The sequence below is a fragment of the Chlamydotis macqueenii genome, chromosome Z (assembly GCF_036417535.1).
Source record: "Chlamydotis macqueenii isolate bChlMac1 chromosome Z, bChlMac1.mat, whole genome shotgun sequence".
Lineage (NCBI taxonomy): Eukaryota > Metazoa > Chordata > Aves > Otidiformes > Otididae > Chlamydotis > Chlamydotis macqueenii.
The window spans coordinates 60696130-60718756 of record NC_141593.1 but is presented as its reverse complement, the minus strand read 5'-3'; the positions used below and the strand labels follow the sequence as shown (position 1 = coordinate 60718756).

The 22627-nt window shown below is 39.9% G+C and overlaps 1 protein-coding gene across 3 annotated transcripts in view; it reads left to right on the top strand.

Annotated features, from left to right (window-relative positions):
* Positions 1-22627, top strand: part of MCC (MCC regulator of Wnt signaling pathway) — a 212406-nt gene that overhangs the window by 128817 nt on the left and 60962 nt on the right. For all 3 annotated transcript variants that reach the window (XM_086771198.1, XM_086771196.1, XM_086771197.1), the window contains 2 exons: positions 9715-9828; positions 16416-16558. In XM_086771198.1, coding sequence (XP_086627324.1) covers positions 9715-9828; positions 16416-16558 — 257 coding nt within the window. The remainder of the gene's footprint in view (positions 1-9714; positions 9829-16415; positions 16559-22627) is intronic.

Genomic DNA, 22627 nt, shown 5'->3' with positions numbered 1-22627 from the left:
GTATAGGAGGAGAGGTTATGAGAAACAGGTTTAATCTTGCACTAGGATTCACCAGACACCTTTTCCTACCCATAAGTTGTGCAGACAGAGTTGTGAACTGGGCTGGAATTCTGACCATTACATTTGTGGTTAACACTTAGTTTGATCAGCTACAGGTTGGAACCACTGGCTAGTTCTACCTTGGAATTACTTTTGCTGCAATCTTTACCAGTCGGCTCAAATGTTCTAGCGTGTCACACTATAGACACTTGATTCTCTGCAAATTGTACGGCCTGCTAAATAAATGGCTGAAAAAGTATGAAGCCACTTGAACAAAATGCCATTCTTGACACTCCAGACAAAGATACCGTGTTGGATTATTAGTCCAGTGCTCAACAAAAGAAAATATTTCTCCTGAATGGAATAATTTATCCAGGCGTTACTGAAATACTAAAAAACTTATCTACGTAAATTCCTGTTGAGTAAACAGGTTGAAGTGTGCCAGTTGTGCAGATTAGTCTGTGCTACTGCAGTTGATAATGAACATTTATCAGTGTTTGTTTTGATCTTTTTAGTCGTTTGTGCAGTGGAGGTTCCATTGCTTAAAATACAAGCCATGTAGTGACTCAAAAAGAAAAATACATTCATGCAATTGAATTTAATTTAAAAAATCTGGTTCACAAATGGTGTATCTTTGTGCTGTCTGCTTCCTTCTGAATTTACTTGACTTAGGAATGAGTTTGAGGCATCACGCAGAAATCTTGTCTAAGATTTTTTGATGGTTAGCAGCAGATACAAACATGCAAGTAACTGGTATCAGTCAGAGGCAGACAAGGTGGTGGAGGGCATTTTCAGTTTTTCAGTCCTCTGACTCATTGCTTTGGTCTCACAGAAAAAAAAACTTACTGATTTTCACAAATGCAAATTTTGTTTCATGATTTTCCAGAAGGAGGAAGAGGTTTTAAGTGGAATTCTTCACTAAGATATTTACTTGGAATGAGTTGTACCATAGAGAGCAAGAATTTATTTGGATCGACCTATGGACTGTTTTTTGAAGGAAGAGAGTCAGAACGTAGAAATTGTGCCTGAGATTTTTCTTTATTTAGCATGTTTTCATCAAGAATTGAGGTTAGTTGTTTATCTAAATATAAAAAACCAAATACTAGTTACAGATGTACTGAACCGCAATTAAGCAGATGCTTTTTTAGCTTTTTCTGTTGCAAACAAACTCCTCTAATGGTGGTGTCGTAACTAGCTGATGGGTTTGGTTTGGCTTTTTTTTCCCTTGGTAAAGCACCAGATTTTGGCTTATGGCAAAAACAGAGTGCTGGATTTGGTGGACCACTGATTTGACCTGACAGCACAAATTTTGTGTCTCTAAATTTACAGTGACAGCCGATCATATAGGTCATGCTGGAGACAAAGATCCTTGTATCACTCTGTCACTGTGGACTAGCTTTGTTGCTAGTCCACACTCTTATCTTTGGAAATCAGAAATAATTTTCTGCTTGAGAAGTTTTGAAAAGAACACAAGAACTATGAGATGCTTTGAAAAATTATTATTGAACTAGCATAATAAGTAGTATCTAATTTTTGAGTGGCTCTTGAATGACAATCTCTATTTTGAGATCTGGATTGTTCTCAGTCAGAAGAGACTGAGGTTGAAGGAGCAAGTTAAGACCATATAAAAAATGGTGGCACTGTTGGAAAACAGGTTGATGTGGATGAGCTTACACCTCGTCTGTGACATTTCTTGTATCCAGCACTACAATGTGGGTCACCTGAATTCTAAATACAAAGGATTGAGTGGGGTACCTTCTTGGGATTAGAGAAGAGGGTTTTGGCATCCTGAGATTTATAAGGCATAAGGACCTGCACTGAACCTCACTGTTTTTCTTGCTTCTCAGTTCATTTTCTGCAGTTGTCTTGAGCAGAAGGTGAGAGAGGGAAAAAAAAATAGGTTTGTTTCCTCTTTTCATCAATTCAGTGATAAAACCAGACATAATTTACTTTACCTAAATTATATTGAGAGTAATTGTAAGGAGGGAGGAATGCTAAATAAGTTAACTGAGGTGGGATCAAATCCTGCTTAGTAAGGACATATCAAGGCCTCCTTAGCTCATAATGATGTGTTAATAGCAATTTTTTGCTTTTACTTAAAGAAGGCCTGTCATTGCAGTCAATGTGTTGAGACTGACTTGAAGTGAAGACAGTATTTTGCCTGAGCATGGTCTCCCCACCACCTGGTTTCCGTCTCCTGCATTACTGTTATTTTACTCCCTCACTGGGAATGGGAGTAGCAACAGATTCCTCCTTTGGAGGGCAAAAGTAAGGCTGAGCTTTCATGCGTGATGTAAAAGCCAGCTCACTCAATACTGTAGTTGTTTTGTGCCATCTCTAGATTCAGATGCATGTCACTTTTGGTTACTTTTAAATCTCCTTTTTAACCTTTTATTCTCATTTCACCTAAAACTTTCCTTTCCATGAAGGTGTAAATGTCTGCTGTAATAGAAGTAGAGCCATTAGTCTAGCCCTCGGGTACACTCAGAAGTACAAGTTAGCACCCCAAGCTCCGTTCATCAAGTGTGAATTTTTCCAAGGAAGATCTTAGATCTTTTCCATGATTATATCTGTATCTTTTTTAAAAATATATATATATTCTGAAACTGATCCTGCTCACTGGAATAGCATTAGATTGCCCATTCCATGACATTTTTTGAACTTTCTTATAGTGTATTTTCTTTATCAAGCATTTTTTATTGTGATTAAGGTGGGAGTTGTTTGTTTTTAAAAGTGGTTTGAAATATTCACAAGTGCCTGCAAATGTTAATTTCCAGTTTAAAAAAAAAAAATCATTTGAAATTGTTTATAAATAATGCAAACAGATTGAACACATCTTCTGCAGATTTTTCAAATTAAGACAAAGTATGTTTTACAAACACTTGGTCTTTGTTTTTCTGGAATTTGGGTGGCTCCATCCTGGCTTGTATTGGCATGTTATTTGTTTAGTATTGCACAAGCATATGAAGTAACTGTCTAATGTCTAATATGACAGTACTTGCTCCAGCAGCATAGTCACAAAATGTCCATTTTGTATGTCACTCTAAAAATTTATGGGCTTTTTGTTAGCACATAACAATTGTTTCAAACATACAGTTTCAGGGCATGTTTGTAGGTACATACAGCATTTCAATGGCACCGCTTTTTGACTTTGCCTGAGGTAATTACTTAAAGGGCTGTTGACCGTGGTATTTCAGGGCTATGCTCTAGAGATCATAGGACTGAAATTGCCTGGGGAATATCGAGCTGTCCTGTCACTGCTTCTGGGAGACGGTTGTTCTTACGAGTTTTTCCACTCTACCTTGACAGTATATTCACAGAAATATACCTTGCTTACATTTATTTCATCACTTGGACCGTAAAATTGGACCTTTCATGGAGTATGGCCAGGAGAAGGTGGCATGAAAATTTTGTAGGAGTGAGAAGAAAAATGGTTGAGAGTAGCTGCACGTTTATATAACGATCACTTGAAGTAAGTGTATTGTTTGCAAGTAGTGTTGATTTGTGCTTCTGATAAAATGTAAACTTGAGAATGCCTTTGAGTTTTTATGTACAGCAAATGTCTGCAACACAAGTTTAATATCTTTAACTCCTCTCTTAGAAAGTTTTTTAAGCCATCCCTTGATTTTCCTTTGGATTGAATTTTTTTTTTAAGATGTTTCCTGGTTGTGTGAATCTGTACTATAATTTCTTTAATATTTTTGTTCTGTTTTCTCTTCTACCTTTATTAGACGTCTGAAGTACATCTGCCATATGTTAGTGTGGCAGGTTCTCATTCACCTCAGCAGATGTGTGCCAGCCTTCTGTAAGCTTTTCCTGGGCTAACCCTGATACTGTTCTCTACTGCCATTAATGAAAGTTAGCAATGCTCGGCACAATCACAGCCCTGAGATTACTGAAGTCAAAATCCAGGCAAGGTTTTATTGTTCTAAGTCTTAAAATGTGTTTTTCATTATGAACCTACATTACCAAACTTTTTATTTTCTTGATGGCAATTGTAGGCTTTAGTCATGGTTCCCCCTTTCCCTTGAAGAAGAAGGGTGCCAGAAAATACAATGTATATGCATTTGTTGTTTTGCCCTTTCTGCAGTTTTAACTGGGATTCTGACTGTATTTTCCATGCTGTCCTCTACATCACCCATCTCTCATCTTACAAAGCTGCTTGGGTTTTCAAATCCAGTGTAGAGTCCAGTGTCATTTAGTAACAAAAAAAAACCAAAACCTAGAAGGGTTGTCAGAGATGAGGAAGTATTCTGAATATTTGATCAGATCTTTTTGTGTATACTGCCTATTATTAAAATAAGCAGTAGCAATACATAGAAAATGTGGGCCATTTGCACTAAACCATGCGAAATGCAAATGGGAAACCGAGGAGAGGATGCTGGAGACCAATATTTTCTGACTAGGTTCTTTTAGATATTCCAGGTGTGGAGGGTTGTCATGCTTAACATCAGTTTTACTTATTTGAAGATAGTTGATGTTACACAGGATTTCTGATTTAGCAGAGTGACACAAAACATGCTGAAACACCATACAAATGCAAGTTGCATGTAGGAGAAAATAGCAATTGCAGTACACAGTTCAGTCATGATACCAGTGTGATTCCCATTGCTGGTCTCTGTGATATATTCACTGTCACAGTGCTGGGCGTCCCCTGTCTCACTAGGAATGCATCCATGTGTTGAAGCCTGCTAAAGCCCATTGCTCTCTTTGAAATTCTTTTGCTAGTTTTCTGGTTTTTATATGCTATGTTGTGCTGAGCCACAGCCAGCTCGGGAAGACATTCACCCTCTTTGAATGAATTGAGGGAGAAACTTTTCCACCATCAGCTGATCACCACTCAGCTGTTGATAGCTGTTCATCTGAAATGAGGACCACCCTCAGGTGCCCTTGCTGTTGAGATCAAGTCATCTTTGCAACAGCTGTGATCAGTCCCAGACTGCATTATTCCTCAAGCTTCATGGGCACATCTCATCTGACCCTTCTTCCATGGTGGGGGTTTACTGGTCAGTCGCAGAGGATACACATGGAACAAATGAATTGGTCTTTTGGTGTCAGGCTGTTTTGTATTGGCATATGGGTTGGTATCTCCTTACCATGGTCTTGATGCTTTTATGTCAGAGGTTAAATTTCTGAACACCTATTCTCAAGCTGATGTGCAGCAGTACTGTAGCCAAGGAAGGCAGGAAACAAGAGGAAAATGATAAAATCTTTAATTTCACAGAGAAGGATGTGCTTGGATCCGTACTGTGATTTCTGTGTTGAAAATAGCAAACATATGCGGTGAATACAACTGGTTTTAGCAACATGGGTTAATTAGTCTGGTTCCAGGCTGAGGGAAGGAAAAATGTGGATCAGGCTTAGTGATGAGAATCACAGTTCACAATGACAGGGAAAAATGCTAAGAATAGGAGTAATTGTACTGCTTTGCAGTGTTTTAACCTTAACCTGTCATTTTTTCAGGACCCTCCTTCAGGGCCATTTGCATTTTTCTCTTGTTTTGTTTGTGGCATAAGAACACTTCCAGCAAAATGTACTACAGATACGCCAGTAGTCCCCTGCTTCCTTGGCATTCGGTTCATGTTACTATCCCGTCCGCCTTTGTATTCTTTTCCCCACAAAATTATTGAGAAACCTGACTGCCAGCAAATACTGTTTTTAATTCTACCCGCATAGAATATTTCACTGAGCCCAGCACCAAAAGTACTGTTTAAAACCCTGTGCAAAATACACATAATTAAATCACGTCTATGGTGTTGTATGAGATGCTTGTAGAAGCAAGAATAATGGGAGAAGAGACTGCTGTCACAAAGGAGATTAGAAAGAGGGGTCAAGAGGCTGCTTTTCCTAAGCTTGTGCTTATTTTTTTTTAGTTATTTTGTCTTTCAAAACTTAGCTGTACAGTGGTTTGCATTTTAAAGATAGCATGCTGTATACACAGTTTGTTATTTTATGTTAAAAATAATATATAATCATAATTTTTATTATGTATTTGATATAGAAAAACCTGTCAGGATAGTATTGTGCATAAAAAGTGGTGTATATATGTTTGAGTAAACAACCTGTCATTGTCCTTGCAGAAAATTTCATAGAAATTGTAGCTTCTAAGTTAAGATAGATGATGCATTTTTTATCAATACTATTTTCTGATTTATCAATACTATTTTCTGATTTATTTTCTGAAAGAATTCTTACTTCTTTGGATCACTGTAAAGAAGCAAGTTGGTTGGCTTGTCGGATCCGTTTTCAATCATTCCTCTTGTGTGTGTTGACCTTGCCTGTCCTGTTGGACGGTTTGGGCGCATCAGCGTCACGTAATGGGTTTTTTCCTGGTAGAATTCAATACCAACTGTATTGGATCAGTGTAAAGTTTATGAACAGTGCAGGCTTTGTCAATGAACTGTTTTCTCTGTATGAAGTGGTTCTCTGTGGGAGCTGTTGCTTAAAGGTTTGAACCAATATGTTGTGCAAACAGGAAATTTTGCAGTGTCTGTGTTGATTTTTACGAGCGACTGCGTTTTTGATCTGTTTCATAATCTGGACTCATTAAGAGGCAGCCCACCTTGAACTATAAATGTCTGTTGTGAGTGTTAGGGGTAATAACTCTGCCTTGTCTATCACTGTTTGCTGAGGGGAGAAAAAAAGCAGTATGCCATATGGCCACCTCTGTTCTTCTCTCTCAGTTGCCGTATCCTGAGTGATTCAAATGCTGCGGAGTTAAGTCATCACTGACTTACTGCCTTCTGGCTGAGATTTGTAAATGGAGTCTTTCCAACTTTAAGAGTTTGGATTATTAAATTTGAAGTCTAAATGTGAGCTTTTTTTTTTTTTCCCCCCCTAGAATGACTGTTTTGTTGACTGTAGCTTTCTGCTAAAATGTTTCCTTGTTTGTGTAACGGCAACATCTGAAGATCCCTGTTGCGGTTCCCACCCTGCCGTGTGCTGTACAAACAGACTGGGAAGCGTGGTCTGTGGGAACGCTCACACCTTAAGGCAATACAATGCAGCAATGCTTTGTAACACCTTTTTTAAGGAATTGGGGAGGAGAGTTTGGCTCTGCCAAGAATACAGAGCTGCCCTAGCTGTGTTAACCTTATTATGTATTGCAGTAGTAGCTGGAGGCACCACTTGCGTATGGCTTACTGCTGTGTGCGCTGGGTACATATGTGAAACCAAAAAGTATCCCAAGCAGCCGCCCTCTGTGTATGGTAACTTCCTGTTGCCTAGACTGCTCTTTCAGTAACTTTTTTTTTTTTTTTAATTTTTTTATTAGTACTTTGAAGCTGGACTGCTCCAGTTTATGAAAGGATAGGATAGTTTTGGATAGTAAAAGATACTACAAACTTCCCTTGTAATTAGTAAAGAAATCCTTTGGTTATTTGGGCAGGGAAACCCTGTATTGAATGGGGAGGCTGATGTAAATCCTGTATTGGATACCCTTGTTCAGCAGGAGCCGCCAGACCAGGCAGCAGCGTTGCTATGTAAAGCTAGGCACAGTCTATGCTGTTTCTTACCCAGTTTGGGGTCTGCTAGGGGATGTGAAGAAGAGCTGAGCTGACTGCAGTGTGGGAAGAGGACAAAGACAGATCCATAGGAAGTCAGCCTCATTAGTTCCACTATTCAGAGAACGAGTTGTTTTTCACTGAGATTTTTAAATTAACAGTGTCCTTTTTATATTAGCACCGTGTGTATGGATATTATTGGTCTGGTATTTAATTAAAACCACAGCTGGTGACCATTTAATTATAGTGTACAAAGAGGAATGATACTTGCTTGACTATATAGCATTGTTTTATTCAATTCAGAGAATTGTATTCATTTTTCCATGTACTTTTGAAAGCTGTGGTGAAGGATGCAAGATCTAATTAATAAACTGGTGAGCTTCATTGCAGCGCTTTCCTTCTGTTAAGGGAATAAGGTGAAACAGTGGCTTATAAATTCACCAGCTTTCCTGAAAATTGGAAGTCAGTTATGAACAGATTGGTACAATTAGACTGGTTCTTCTTTCTCCACACTGTAAAACCAGTGCATAGTTTCCTGTGGTAGGGAGGGAGGCCTTCTGCTGAAAGCCAATAATTCTTAAAAGATATTTGGGGTGTTTCTGGGTTTATTAAGAGTTCTCAATGTACATACTTAAAAGAAGCTGTGTAGCATATGCCTGTAGCAAGCCTGAATTGCTGTTTTTTCACTTGAAAAATGAGACAGTCTTGAGAATCTTAAACCTACTGCAACATAAAATTGTGTACATGTATATTTGTACTGAAATGAATAACTGCACACGTGTAAGATGTTTTTGTAGCTGACGTAGTAAAAATGCTTTTAACTGAACTCACAAACAAGGATGTTCAGTGCTTCTAGCATGGCTAGGTACACTGCACTTAAAATTGCAGAATTCACATCTAAAAATCTTTATAAAATTATGTTTTCTGTCTTGAAGCCAGTAGTGGCCTTTTCTGTAACAATGGGAATAGTGTATGTGAAGGAGCTGTTGCCAAATGATCTAGTCTCTCTGCTGTCTTACAGCTGCTTTCACATGTCAGTACATGAAAACACCTGTGGTTTTGCTGGCTTCCAGTATTGTAAAGGTAAAACTGATATCAGAATAGGACTCATTAGCAGATTGACTGGAAATGGAACAAGAAAAATAACTTACAAGAGACCCGCCCAATAAAATGTCAGAGTGAAGGACTGAAACTGGCTGGAGGACTAGAAACAGTTTGTATTTCAGTCTGAATTTTGGCAGCAGAATGCTCTTTGCTGTGTTAACTTGGTCCAGTGTGAAAGGTCGCTTTTGTTTTCTCACACAGTATGACTTGGAGTTGTTTCTTTACTATTGCAAAGAAAGACTTCAGTATTAGCAGCTAGTTTTCCTCCTGGACTTTTCAGTTGTGTGGTTGTCAAAACTGAGTGTTGAACTCTATCTGGTGTATTCAGTGTAATGATGGGTGGGATATGTAAGGACAGGAAGAGGGGTAAGAATGAGTTACGAGTTATGTAGCTAACATAATTTAGATGGTGTTAGTTATCCTAGTCTGCTATGTGTTTCCATGTGCTATCAGTTAAATGTAGAATGTGTCTCATCAAAAGGATCTACTGCAGGAAGAAAAACAGTTCAGGTTCTTCATGTGTGGCTTCAGTAGATTAGAATCATTGAAACTCGTTGGTGTGGGACCAAGGAGAACAACAACTACAGAGCAGAAGCTCAAAGTGGAGTAAGCTTTGGTTGCAAAATAAAACCAAATCCTATGCATGGATTTATTGCCTTCACCAAACTGGTAACCTCTGTGTGTCCAAAGGTGTCAAAACATGGTATACCTTCTTTCATAACACAAATCTGAGTTAACAATTAATGTAAGGTTTTATGACCTAGAACTCAAGCTGCTTCCTATTAAACTAACATTAGAACTAATCTACGTATTTCCAGCTGAATTATACTTTGTTATATTTATCCTTTCAATGAAGGAATGTTTGTGCTGTCTGGAGAGGAGAATTCTATGTAAAAGGTATATTTGGTATCATGTGGATTTCTCTCAGACTTTTGTTATACTAAAGTTGCTATTAACTGCTGCAGAAATCCACAGGTATTGTAGCTGCTGTATAATACAGTATCTTTCAAATGCTGCTGCTACATGGCTTGTGAATTGATTAATTTCTTTCTTTCCTTTTGTCTTGTAGCTTCATTTAGCAGCCCTGGCTTCGTTAAAAGGAGACATAGTGGAGCTTAATAAACGTCTACAACAAACAGAAAGGGAGCGTGACCTGCTGGAAAAGAAATTGGCAAAAGCACAGGTGAGCAATATTTCAAGACTGAAAATGGTCCTTGGTTTTGTGTTGCCCTTGTTTTTCAGAGAGGAATATGGTATGTGGGGAGAGGATAAAATATCCAAACAACATCACAAGTGAAAATAATTTTAAGACTACAAGAAACATAGTTGCCCTGGGTTTTAAGTTTTATGTACTGATGATGTTCTTCTGAAAATGCCAAGAAGGAATTAGCTTAGTTTTGTTTTGAAGCCAACGTAAACAACGACTGCTTTAAATATTTTAGAATATAAAAATTGCAGCATACTCTTGGTGGATTGGGCAACTGATTGCAGAACCTTCCACTCGTGGATCAGATTCAAACACAGCACAGGTTAACACTGATCAAAAGCTATTGCCGATTGGCAGTGCTTTGGTGGTGTGTGAGAAGTGATTTGTGATCTCAGCCTAACTTCTAGTAAGCCAGTTTGTATGTATCTGTTGTGGAAAACACAGTCAGTGAAAAGCCAAGAGATTAGTAAGAATAAGGGCTAAACTCTAATGCTTTCACAGCTCTTTTAAAAAAATATTTTCAGGTCAAGACAAATGTAGAGAGGTAAATACAAACAGAGAAAACTGAACTATTATTCTTAATATTTCTCTCTTCTATAAATGAATCTTTATTTTCAGATACTGCCGTTTGGCAAATACCTTTTTTAAGTATTTTACGCTTCAAAACTCATTCAAAATGTAGACTCATTTATACTTGCATATAGACAGTCAAAGCGTTTTGTCCTGTAAAGTATAGCATGCTTGCTGCCCAGAGAGACTGTGGAGTCTCCAGCCACCTGGACCTGGTGTTGGGCAACCTACTCTAGGGGACCCTTCTTGAGCTGGATAAGGGGTTGGATGAATGACTTCCAGAGGTCTCCATCAACTTCAGCCATTCTGTGATTTTTGTGAATTCGGTGCATTTTTGTAGGGGCTTCTATCTGTGTTACTTAAGCCAAATGTAGAAATGCGTGTAAATGATGCTCTTATTGCAGATCATCAATGCAACATCCAGAAATAAAAGCACTTTAATATTTTTATTCCCCTCAGTATGTGAGCCAGAGCCACACTGGGAGTTAACATTGTTTATCAGCTGTAATCCTGAGGTCCTGTTCAAATTTCTACTACACTCCGAGACAGAGTCCTCTTTCTGACATAGTTTGCTATGAAGCTGCATTTGACAATCATTAAACAGTCAGATGGATCCACTGTATCCAAACGATCCATATCATTCTACATGACTACATTGACTTTGTTGTTATTTATAACTCTCTGCAGTTTCTTGTGCTAACCACAGGTTTTTGTTAGTGTTTTAGTTTTATTTCTAGATCGTTGTTTAAAAATATATATATCATCTCTCAGACAATGAAGAGTGCCTTGTAGGTTCTCCTATGCGGTAATGAATCCCCATTGATGATGAATGGGATTAAGGATCACTCCTTAATCCCAATTAACATGTACTCTGTTAGCATGAGATTGTTTGGTGTTTTCTTTGATGGGTTACCAGTTATACATGTGTATGTAGTGCTTGATTTGTAATGCTGAGGGTTTTTACATGATCTTGGGCTGTGTTGTGTGCTTGTGAGCACAAGGATAGTGACAGCTGCTACCTGAAGTGTGAATAGCGCAAAATCAGAATATCTTAAAGGTAGCATGCTAGCTAGCTTTCAGATTTAAAAATTACTTTTGGATGAACAACTTCTACGAAATTTTACTACTTTAGCTCCTTTTTTTTAAAAAAAAAAAAAAAAAAGCCCCTAGGTGAATAGAATTCTAGGGGGTTGTGTGTTAAATAAAACGTAATCTTTCTTAAGGAATAAGCCATTAAACAAGCACAACTCATATATTCAATGTATTGGCTATGTTTAAGTACTGAGACAGACTCTGGTGAAACCGCTTTACCTTTTCTTCTTTTTCTAACTGCATCACTTCCAAGTAGATGCTCCACTCAACATAATATTTTGAACTTTTCCTCCCAGTCCGCAGAGATTCATCCAATTTCATATCATGTATCATATGGTACAATTTTTACCTCTACAACCTCTGTCTAAAGCATTTCTGCCTCACTAATGCAAATCACAGGTTCAGAAGGCATAAATTAAATAAGAGATGTTTGAGGTTCTGCATGACCGTATGCAGATGCTAGGGAGTCAATATTAAATCTCTATTCTGCATCTGGACAAAGGCAGCGTGTATTTCATTTCATCTGGCATGGTAACTGGTCTCTGGAACTAACTGCTCTTAAAATATATATTTTTTTAATACCTTTCCCATCATTTCATGAGGCGTGTGAGACACATTGGAAGAAAGGATTAGCGATTTGCAGAGGTGGGGTGGTTTGGGGAACCACAATTCGAGTAATAGGTGATAAAAGGTGAAGAAAGATAGTTGGACAGCCTGTGCTTAAAATTCTGTAAAAGGACATAATGGATTACTGGTTGTTGTGTCATGCTCAGTTCCAAAACTGCAGTCTTTGGAGACCTGCTGTTGCATTTGCCTACACTCTTCCATTATTTCAGTAAGAGAGCAGGTCTGCTTGTCTCTATGTTTTTAACTGTGCACAGTTTGACAATGGAGTGATCTCTTGAATGAAGTTTGCTGAAAGTACTGGTCAGCCACAACTTCTTCCAAAAATCTTTCTATAGTTATGAGAAGAAAAGTAGTGCTTTCTACTAACACCAGACAGATCTGGCATGGTGTCCTGGCTTTGGTAATGATAAATAGTGAATGCCTGAAGGGACACTATAAGAAATGCAGATAGAGAGTCGTCCTCCTTCATACTCCCCCACCTTTCTGCCAACATCTGCGAGCAGGAGGCTGCATGACATTTAACAGTCCTCTATGGTCCTATCTTCTGTGGATTTATCTGATCTTCTTTCTAATCTGTCTACATTCTTGGCATTTCCTACATCCTCTGACATTGAGTTCTGCAGTTTTATGATAGAACACAGGATTTAATAACATGCTGAACATTTCAGCAAATACAAGAAGAATAGACAATTCACTATGACTTCTTTCTTATCGTGTCAGTCTTCTTTCACAAGTCCTGCTCTACCATTCTTTGTGCTTAGTCCTTGTAATTTTGGAATTTTATAATAGCTCCAGACACAAGGTAACAAAGACTATGCTGCATCATCCTGGATCCTGTATCACACAGCAGTAAGTCCCATTACTGCAGTAATAATTGTTTACCATCATCTCAATTATTCAGAACATAAGGAAAGACAGCAGAATTTCAGTATAAGAATAAAACTAACACTCCATAGGCATATAAGAACACATGGACTTCACAGACAGACATCAGTTTCTCATTTGACAAAGTAACTTGAAGTAGGAGTATGTGACGTTCAGATGAACGTTGAAATTACTCATTCTGTTGTACGATGTCCTTATCTCACATGGATTAGCCCTGTTTACTAGTATTCTTCTTCCACGTCAAATATACACAGAATATACCACCAAACAATTAATTCTGACCATGCATGTTTTTGTGATTAAGGATTTGCATGATGCACTTGTGTTTATTCTTGAAATTAGATTAATGGATTGCCACTTTAGAGTCTGCCACTCCTTTTAAATTAAAATAATGTAATACTTGAGCCAAGGTTTTTAGCTCCTGTAAGCCAGTTAGACAGGTTTGTCATTTTTGCTCATTCAGGTGATGACTTGCGTTTTTCCTGAAAAATGCCATAGCCAGTGTTTGTCTCTGCAGGGCCCGAGGCACTGGGGGGTCTCTTAGAGAGCAATGCTGCTGGTGGTTCATCTTTTGTCCTTTGACTGAACACTGAAAATTTAGCATAAAGGTCTGCTCTGGTGGCGTTTCTGGCACTAGGAATTTCTGTATATTAATAGGCAGTAGAATCGTGTGTTGAGACAGTATCCTTGGGCTGAAATATTTTCTTTTACTGTCCTTCTCCCTCGTACTCTTCTTGCTCTTATGGTTGTTTGGCATCATCAAGAGGTTAGACAAAGATGTTTCCAGGCATTGTTAATTTATACTGTAATTGAAATACCATTTTTAGTCTGAACCAAAAACCAGCCAAGGGTCACTTACACTGAGACCTGTGCTGGAAACTTCTCTCCTGACCTCAACAATTGCTCATCTTTTGCAGGCTCTCAATGGATTATCCCTGTGTTTGCTTTCTCAGAGAATTAGAGCTGTCAATGGTTTTGATCAGAACTTAAGCATGAGGCTTGAAGAGGAATGAGGAAAAAGGTGTAAAGTATTTATCTTAAAAAGTGTGACTGACATATGCAAATAAATTGCAAGAGCTGAATGTGGACACTTTGGAAAGAAATAGAAACTGGAGGCAGATTACTGTTCTGAGGATGATGAATGGGTTCAGTAACCCAGAAAAAAAAAAAAACTTTAGCAATGTATACCAAAACATACATTTGTTTCTTTTCCCTTTTAAGATGTAAGATGAATGTGCCATAATAAGGAGCAATCCTGTATAACCAGAAGAATTTTCCATTGTTGCATTTTGGGATTCATAGTGAACTATATTTCCATTGTTTGAATGCTTTTTCCTTTTTTAGTTGAGACTGGTCATGGCTGACCAGAACTTACAAGATGTAACTCTGTACCCACATGCAAGGCAGAACAGTCCTTCTTAGCATCATGTCCTGTCTTTCACAGAGGTTTCTTTTCCATCTTTTCCAGTTACTTTTGACAAAGATAATCCTTTTATAAAATCAAATGTGCAGCTATTGTCTTTTGTATTGCCAGACTGCTGGTTGTTCACAAGGTGTGTCTGTCACTGAATGATGGTTATTCTGAAAAATGGTGACTGAGAAATGGCTGGAAAGCAGAAAGCAAGTCTGGTGATGTGGCTGAGGTGCATTAGTGAGAGTTCATTTGTCTTCAGACAAGATAAATAAATTCTACTTTTCAGCGCACAACTTAGACAAAAATTGTTGTGATAGGGTTTGTATTTATTGTCTGAAAATAACTATTACACATTCCATCTGAAACATCCTTTTGTATACTTGCTTGAATAAGCAAGTCTTTATTGCACTTGAATCTATTTTAAAGCTTTTGTTAAAACATTTTCTCTGTGTTATTTCTGCGCTTTGAAAGCCATGGTAGTTCTTCATCCAGATATGATATTAATATACAGAAACTTGAGAAATAAGTTGTGGAATGATCCTACAATAGAGTTATTATGATGTACATGTATAATCATGTTAGTTGCCAACATGAAGTCTTAACATTTTCAGTCTTCTAAAACATGAACCTTTACTCTCCTCTTCAGTGTGAAGATACGGTCTCTTGGTCTTAGTGTAGATGAAACTGCTTTTGACCCCAGCTAGAGTAAGAAACTACTCGGTTGTAGTCTGTGGAAGGGTGCTCTAATGTCTGGGCTGCCTTTCAATGTGCATATTCCTGGAACTTAAAAATACTGAAATAAATTTTATTTAAAACTTAAAATAAAAATGTTGTTGAAGCTCAATGTAAATTTTTATTTTCAACCAGCCTTTTATGTAGATAATGTTATCAAGCTGTGAATGTGAGTGGCCAAAAAATATGAGGGCAAACTAGAAAAATTCTGGTATACCTGCTAGTTTGGATGTAACTTTCATATTTATGATACAAAAGGCTGAGGGAGTTACCTCTGTATAGCGTGTTTACTTGATTTGAAAATGTAAGTTTTGGATTGTTGGAGAAGCTCATACATTGCTATAAATTGTACCCTTTAGCAATGATACTAGGATCTTACATTGCAGGTCTTCAATTAATGAGCGTGGTTTTTATATTGTCAGTTGGCTTTTGAATTTTCTTTTATTGACAGCATAGTACACACCATTCTGTGGTTGCAAGGAGGCTTGACTGATTCCTGCAGGGCATCAGAAGCACAAAGTTAGAAGTCTTATACTTTCCATCCTCTACCAAGTGTAACCTCAGTCGACATGCACTGTTGGATTGTAATTGCAGTAGATTGTAATTGTTTGCTGTAATTGAAGTAGAGTATTTACTGGTGTGAAGAGTAAGCCGGAGAGACGAGATTCAAAGTTCTGTTGGAAAGAAAAAGGAGGATTTCGTAATACGTATAAAAAACAAGCAGCCATGTAGCCTTTTAATTGTTTAAATAATAAGCATTTTATTGTAGTGGATTAAAATAATAAATATGCTATGTTATCTTTAGAGGCTAATAAAAACAAACACTCATGTAAGAGAAGAAGTCATAACCTCAAAGTGTGGTCACTTTTCTTTATAATAACTTTCTGCCTTAGGACTTGTTCTAATTCAGATGACGTTTGGACGATCCTTGAAGATTCATGATGCATCATATATTTATAGCTATTTTGAGTTGCAAATTGCATTTCTTGTTCAAGCAAGAAGGGCAACTTCTGCCCTTTAGAAAAGTTATAATAAAAGTACATTGGATAGTGTTTTAGTTCCTAAAATCCTGTAATTACATACATTTTGTACCTGTCAGTATTTTGCATCTGACCTTTTCTCTTGCTAAGCAGTGTTGGCTTGATGAGTATGAAAACCATTAATGGTGTGCGTTTTTGCCTTGTATCTGATCTGCGTGCAGCTATTCATAAGACGCTTTCTGTTCCTTGCTTCTCGGCTTTAGTGTGAACAATCCCACCTAATGAGAGAGCATGAAGATGTGCAGGAGCGAACAACACTACGCTATGAGGAGCGAATCACAGAGCTACACAGTATCATTGCTGAATTAAATAAGAAAATTGATCGGCTGCAGGGAACAACGATAAGGTACGGCAACTTTCTGGAAGTTCTGGGCCAGTGCAAGAACGGTGCAAAATATGGTCTGAATTATGCTCTAAATATAATTTGATGATGACTGGGAGGTAGTTAGGTTTGTTATGACTAATACTGAGTAGCTGCCCATAATTAAGGTGTATGTTCTGCAGAGTATCATCCCAAGGCTCAAAAGTGCTGTATTCTCCCTGCAAAATCACACTTTATAGACCCTAATGAGCACTGCAAAGAACTGCGCTGTGCTATCTAAATATTCCTAAGCATAAGAAACATGGTGAGGTACCAGGTAAGTGATAACAATGGTATATAAAGGAAGATGTAGCCACTCAGCGTGGAGCTCTGCCTTTAACTGTTTTGTGGCATCCTGTAGATCAGCTAAGCCACATCACTAGTGGTGAGAAATATGGCTCAAATGGATTTCAGTAGATTTTGCATCTACTTGTACTGGTATTTGTGACAAACTGCAACAGTACAAATCACGTTGTTGTCTGTCTTTTGAAGCAGCAAATCTTGGGGTGTTACAACATTACTTGTTACTGTGTCAAAAAAAACTTTACATTTGACTACAGGAAAACACTTTCCCTCACTTCCTTTTACCCGTTATTCTCAACCTAGAGAAAGTTGGACTAGAACGAGGAAGGAGCATCTTAAAGTTTAGTTTGTCAGGATGCAACTAAACTATGAGAATCTGTGGATGTTCTAGAGAACATCAAATTAGATTTGACACTTCCGTAATTAATGTTGACATCGTGCTCTACCCATGTAGCAAATTTGCACTTTTCCTTGCCTATTGGCTGCAAGTTTTTTTGGCAAGTTTTTTGTTCTTCCTAGTAAATGCTTCTACTAGCACCAGGCAATGTTGTTACAACTTCTCTCTTAACCTTTCATGAAAATGTTTATAGGCAAAAAGAAAACGAATAAGAGAATGTATCGTGATGCATATATACCACTGTAAAAGCAGGGATAGAATCACATTATATTAATGGTATTTGTCGTAGTTCAGCCCGGATCGGGACCAGACTACGCAGTTTCTCTCTCACTCCCCGCACCGTCCGAGAGAATAGGGGGAGATGATATAAGAAAAACAGCTCAAGGTTGGAGATAAGGACAGGGAGAAAATCTGTAAAGTTACCGTTATGGGCAAAACAGACTCAACTTGGGGAAAAGTATTCATTTATTTCTAAAACTAGTAGGAGAATGACACAGGGAACAAGATAACCTCCCCCCACCCCTCCCTCTTCCCGGGCTTAACGTTATCTCTACTACCTTCCCCGCCCCGAGCGGGACACAGGGGAAGAGGGAATGGGGGTCGTGGTCAGTTCATCAAATGTTGTTTTATGCTGCTGCTTCATTGTCAGGGGAAGAACTCCTCGCATTCCTCCTCTGCTCCATTGTGGGGTCTCTCCCATGGGCCACAGTCCTTCATGAAACTGCTCCGGCGTGGGTCATCTCTTCCACGGGGTGCAGTCCCTCCAGAACAGCTGCCCCAGTGGGCCCTCCACAGGCCACAGCCTCCTTCAGGCATCCGCCTGCCCCGGCGTGGGGTCCTCCCCGGGCTGCAGGTGGATCTCTGCTCCTGCGTGGGCCTCCATGGGCTGCAGGGGCACAGCCGGCCTCACCATGGGCTGCACCACAGGCTGCAGGGGAATCTCTGCCGGGAGCAGCGTTACTGCTTCCCCTCCTTCTTCACTGACCTTGGCATCTGCAGCCGTTCCTCACAACAGGGTGGCAGACACCTCTCAGGATCCTTTTTACATCTTGTTCACTTCTCATCTCCTCTCCACTTCTTGCAGCTGGGCCGGGCCCAGTCAGCCGCCTGTCAGGAGGCCAGAGGGTGAGGCCTGCAAGGCCCACAAGGCTCATGCCTTCCCCTCTCTGCCCCCACTCACCTGCTTCACATCTTCTTTTTTCTTTTTTTTTCTTTTCTTTTTTTTTTTTTTTTCTCCTCTGTTTTCCCCTTCTTAAATATGTTATCGCAGAGGCGTTGTCACGGGACATTCACCGATCGGCTCAGCCTTGGTCAGCAGCGGGTCCGCCCTAGGCCTGGCCAAGTCCACTGAACAAAGGGGAGCAACTTCTAGCAGTTTCCTACAGAAGCTACCACTTTAGGCCCCCCCCTCACCCAGCAAAATCAGAACAGTATTTAAGAAGACAAATACTGCCAACTCTGTGATGATCATAAATAACAATGATCAGGGTGAGATTTTTCAGGTAAGTATTTTGTAAACTAGTAGTACTTCTCTGAAAAATCCCTGTTACTGCCTTGTTCATTCATGCTTGAAACCTCTGCAGACAGACTTCCTATTTGTCTTGTTCTAAGTCACCTTTCTTTTCAGCCTGATACTGGCTGCCCATGCCACCCTCCTCTCTGCCAACTGAAAAGACTGAGAAGCATGAGAGCTACATTGATGTTTTTTTCTTGCATGGCAGAAGAGCCATGTGACATTTGAGAAAAATATCACATAGGATCCATAAAATTGTTTGGAGTCACTGTGGCAAGCTGTGTGCCAAGTGGTGTCTCAATTACGAAATATTGGAATCAGGTGGATTCTGTGAATTTTTAACCATGTCAATAAACAAGTCAGCTGTGGCATGCACAGGAAAGTGAGGCCTAAAAACTAAGCTTGATGAAAAATGCGTGCCGCTTCTCATGAAAAGTGCAGTTTTGCCTCCTCGTTGAGGGTGCAGGCTTTTGAAGGCATGAAAACAGTACTGCTGCAATAGGTGTCACACCACTATCATGCTCCAGCTCTTTGGTCTTATTGTAAGAGAGTTCATTTTGATCAGACAGACAGGATGCCTCCTCTGGCTTTGTTTGTTCTGGTTTTATTAGTAAGGAGAAAAATATTTATTAAGTTAGTGGATTTTTTACTTCCTTTAGTGATTGGAATAGCTTGTTTTCTTTGGCAGGCCAATAATTCAGTGTCTGGGGAGCAGAGGAGTAATATTCTTCCTAAAAATGTCAGAGGTAGGATTGGAGGGGTTCCATAGGGTTCGTAAAGACAACTGAAAGAAGGAAAGCTGATGCTTCCTGCTGTGACTTTCTGTAAATCCACTCCGGGATCTACTTGCGGCACTCTTGAGAAGCTGTTCCATCCCAGAGAGCAAGGGTGGTGTGATTGCTGTTCTTGCTGGGACAGGTGTGACTCACAGCACTCCACCCTTGGCCACAGGGACTGAGAGCCTGGGAGCTGGAACAAAACGGTCTTGAGAGAAAGGGTTCTGGAAGCACAGCCCTGCCTAGGGCCTTGACATTTATACTTTCCTCTAAACCAGAACACAGAAGGGATTTCAGTTTTGATTTGGCTTGCGGATACCTACAAGTCATACTGAGTGGAGGCTTTACTTGTGCTATGACAAAATGTAGGCTCTCATTCTGGAAACAATTTTCTTGAGTTTACATTAATTGCGTAACAGATAAGTGTTTCCCCAGTGCTGACACAGAGATTGTATGGTATTTTCGTGCATCTTTTTAGGCTGTAAAAATAAACTAACATGTAGCTTGATGTACTGCTGCTTTATGACATTCTTCGTGCTTTCTTCCAGAACCCAAAAATATCCTGGAAACAATTAGAAGAAACCAGAGTTTCATGGAGAGTTTTTGACTATCCTCCTTAAGCTGTACTATCTTTAAATTTGTAGCTCATTGTTTGAATGTGAGTAGTACCCTCAGAAAGTAGAGCAGAAAGTAAGGAGAAAGAGTTTAAATCTGAATAAGATTATTGCAAGAGTTCGAGGAGTGTTGGCAGGCTGTATAAGCTAGTTAATATTCTCCATTCTAAGAATTTTTTTATCTTTTTCTTTTTTTTGTGAGGTGTTTTTTGTTTGTTTGGCTGGTTGTTTTTTTTCTTTGCAATGTCAGGGGTTTTACACAGCTTGAAGTGTAATGGCTTTTGCTCATGTGGTTTAGGAATGCCAGCTCTAGAAGAGAGCTTAAGTCACATGTCAGTGCCTATGCCTCTTCCCAGGTATATGCTGATCTTAGCAGCAGTAATCTTACAGAAATATTTTTAGAACATTCCAGGATTGTTCTAGATCTGCTAGCTATTTCTTGGGTGCAACAAGTTTCATGTGTGTGGCCCCATAAAGTTGCTGCTCTTGCATTCCGTTCTTACAGCACTCTCTACGGAAAATGAGGTCACCGTGTTTGTGGGAGCAAGCCAGCATTCATCTGCTATTGTCTCATCTCCCTGCTGCTACTCTGGATAGCCCAGCTGTTCTGGAAGCCAAACCTCACCCAAAAAAACAGCTGAAATAAAGCTGTAACTGGTTTGATATTGAGGCTAAGAAGAGAGTTGCCTATGCACATACTGTGCAAGGAGATGAGCCTCTTGCTTGCCCAGCTGTTCATGAGTGACAGTGCAGAATTTACCTGCAACCAGCTCAAGAAGGGGTAGCAATATGGGAACAAAAAGACATTAATGAAGTGGTCCAGTAGAATGAGGGTGGTTTTTTTCATTTGAGCAGTCTGGGGACATAAGCCTTGGCTCTGTTTTTTCTTGGAAAACTGTAATTATGTAACGGTATCTCACTGTTCTTGTCTGCATTGTTAGGGAGAGTGGGAGGAGGTGACTAGTATTTTGCTTAAGTTTGTTGTAAAACTCAAGTCAAACGCATGTCTCTCCAGTTTAGAGAGAAGGATGTCATGCAGGACAGTGTCAAATGCCTTGCACAAGTCTGGGTAGATGACATCATAGAAGAACACCAAATTAGTCAGGGACTGTCTGCCCTTAGTGAAGCTGTGTTGGCTGTCACCAATCACCTCCTTATTTTCCATGTACCTTAGCATGGTTTCCAGGAAAACCTGCTCCATTACCTTGCCAGACACAGAGGTGAGGCTGACCAGCCTGTAGTTCCCATGGTCTTTCTTGTTCCACTTTTTAAACATGGGGATTATGTTACCCCTTTTTCAGTCATTGGGAACTTCACCAGGCTACCACAACTTCTCAAATACGATGCAGCTTTGCAACTTCATCTGCCAGTTCCCTCAGGACCCATGGATGCATCTCATCAGGTCCCATGGACTTGTGCACCTTCAGGTTCCTTAGATGTTCCTGAACCTGCTCTTCTACTATAGTGGGCAGTTCTTCATTTTCCCAGTCCCTGCTTTTGCCTTCTGTGACTTGGGTGATGTGGCTGGAGCCCTTGCCAGTGAAGACTGAGGCAAAAAACTGACAAGTACCTTAGCCTTCTCCCTGTCCCAGGTAACCAGGTCTCCTGTTTTCTTTTGGAGAGGGCCAACATTCTCCCTGGTCTTTCTTTTATGCCCAACATACCTAGAGAAGCTTTTCTTGTTGCCCTTAACATCCCTGAACAGATTTAATTCTGTCAGGGCTTTAGCCTGCCTTACCTGATCCCTGGCCACTCAGACAGTCTCTCTGTATTCCTCCCAGCCCACCTGTCCTTGCTTCCACCCTCTATAGGCTTCCTTCTTGGTTTTCAGTTGGTGTAGGAGCTCCTTGTTCATCCACACAGGCCTTCTGGTATTTTTGCCCAACTTCTTCTTCATTGTGATGCATAACTCCTGAGCTTGGAGGAGGTGCTCCTTGAATATCAACTAACTTTCTTGGGCCCCTCTTCCCTCCAGGGCTTTATCCCATGGCACTTTACTCTGAAGAAGCCAGTCTGGTCTCCTTATAACCAGGGCAGAGAGCTTACTGCACACACTCCTTGCTACCCTAAGGATCCACCATCTCGTGGTCACTGCAGCCAAAGCTGCCATTGAATTCCACATCCCCCACCAGCCCTTCCCTGATGGTGAGAACAAGGTCCAGCATAGCATCCCTCCTCATTGGCTCCTCTGTCACTTGTAGGAGGAGGTTGTCATCCACACATTCCAGGAACCTTCTGGACTGCCTGTGCCCTGCTATGTTGTCCCTCCAACAGATGTCCCCATGAGCACCAGAGCTTGTGACCATGAGGCTGCTCCTGTCTCTCTACAGAGGGCCTCATCCAGAGGTCCTCCTGCTCAGGTGGCCTGAGGCAGACCCTCACTGTAATGACACCTGTCCCTGCCCTCCCTCTAATCCTGACCCATAAACTCTCTGTCCAAAAAAAAAGGTA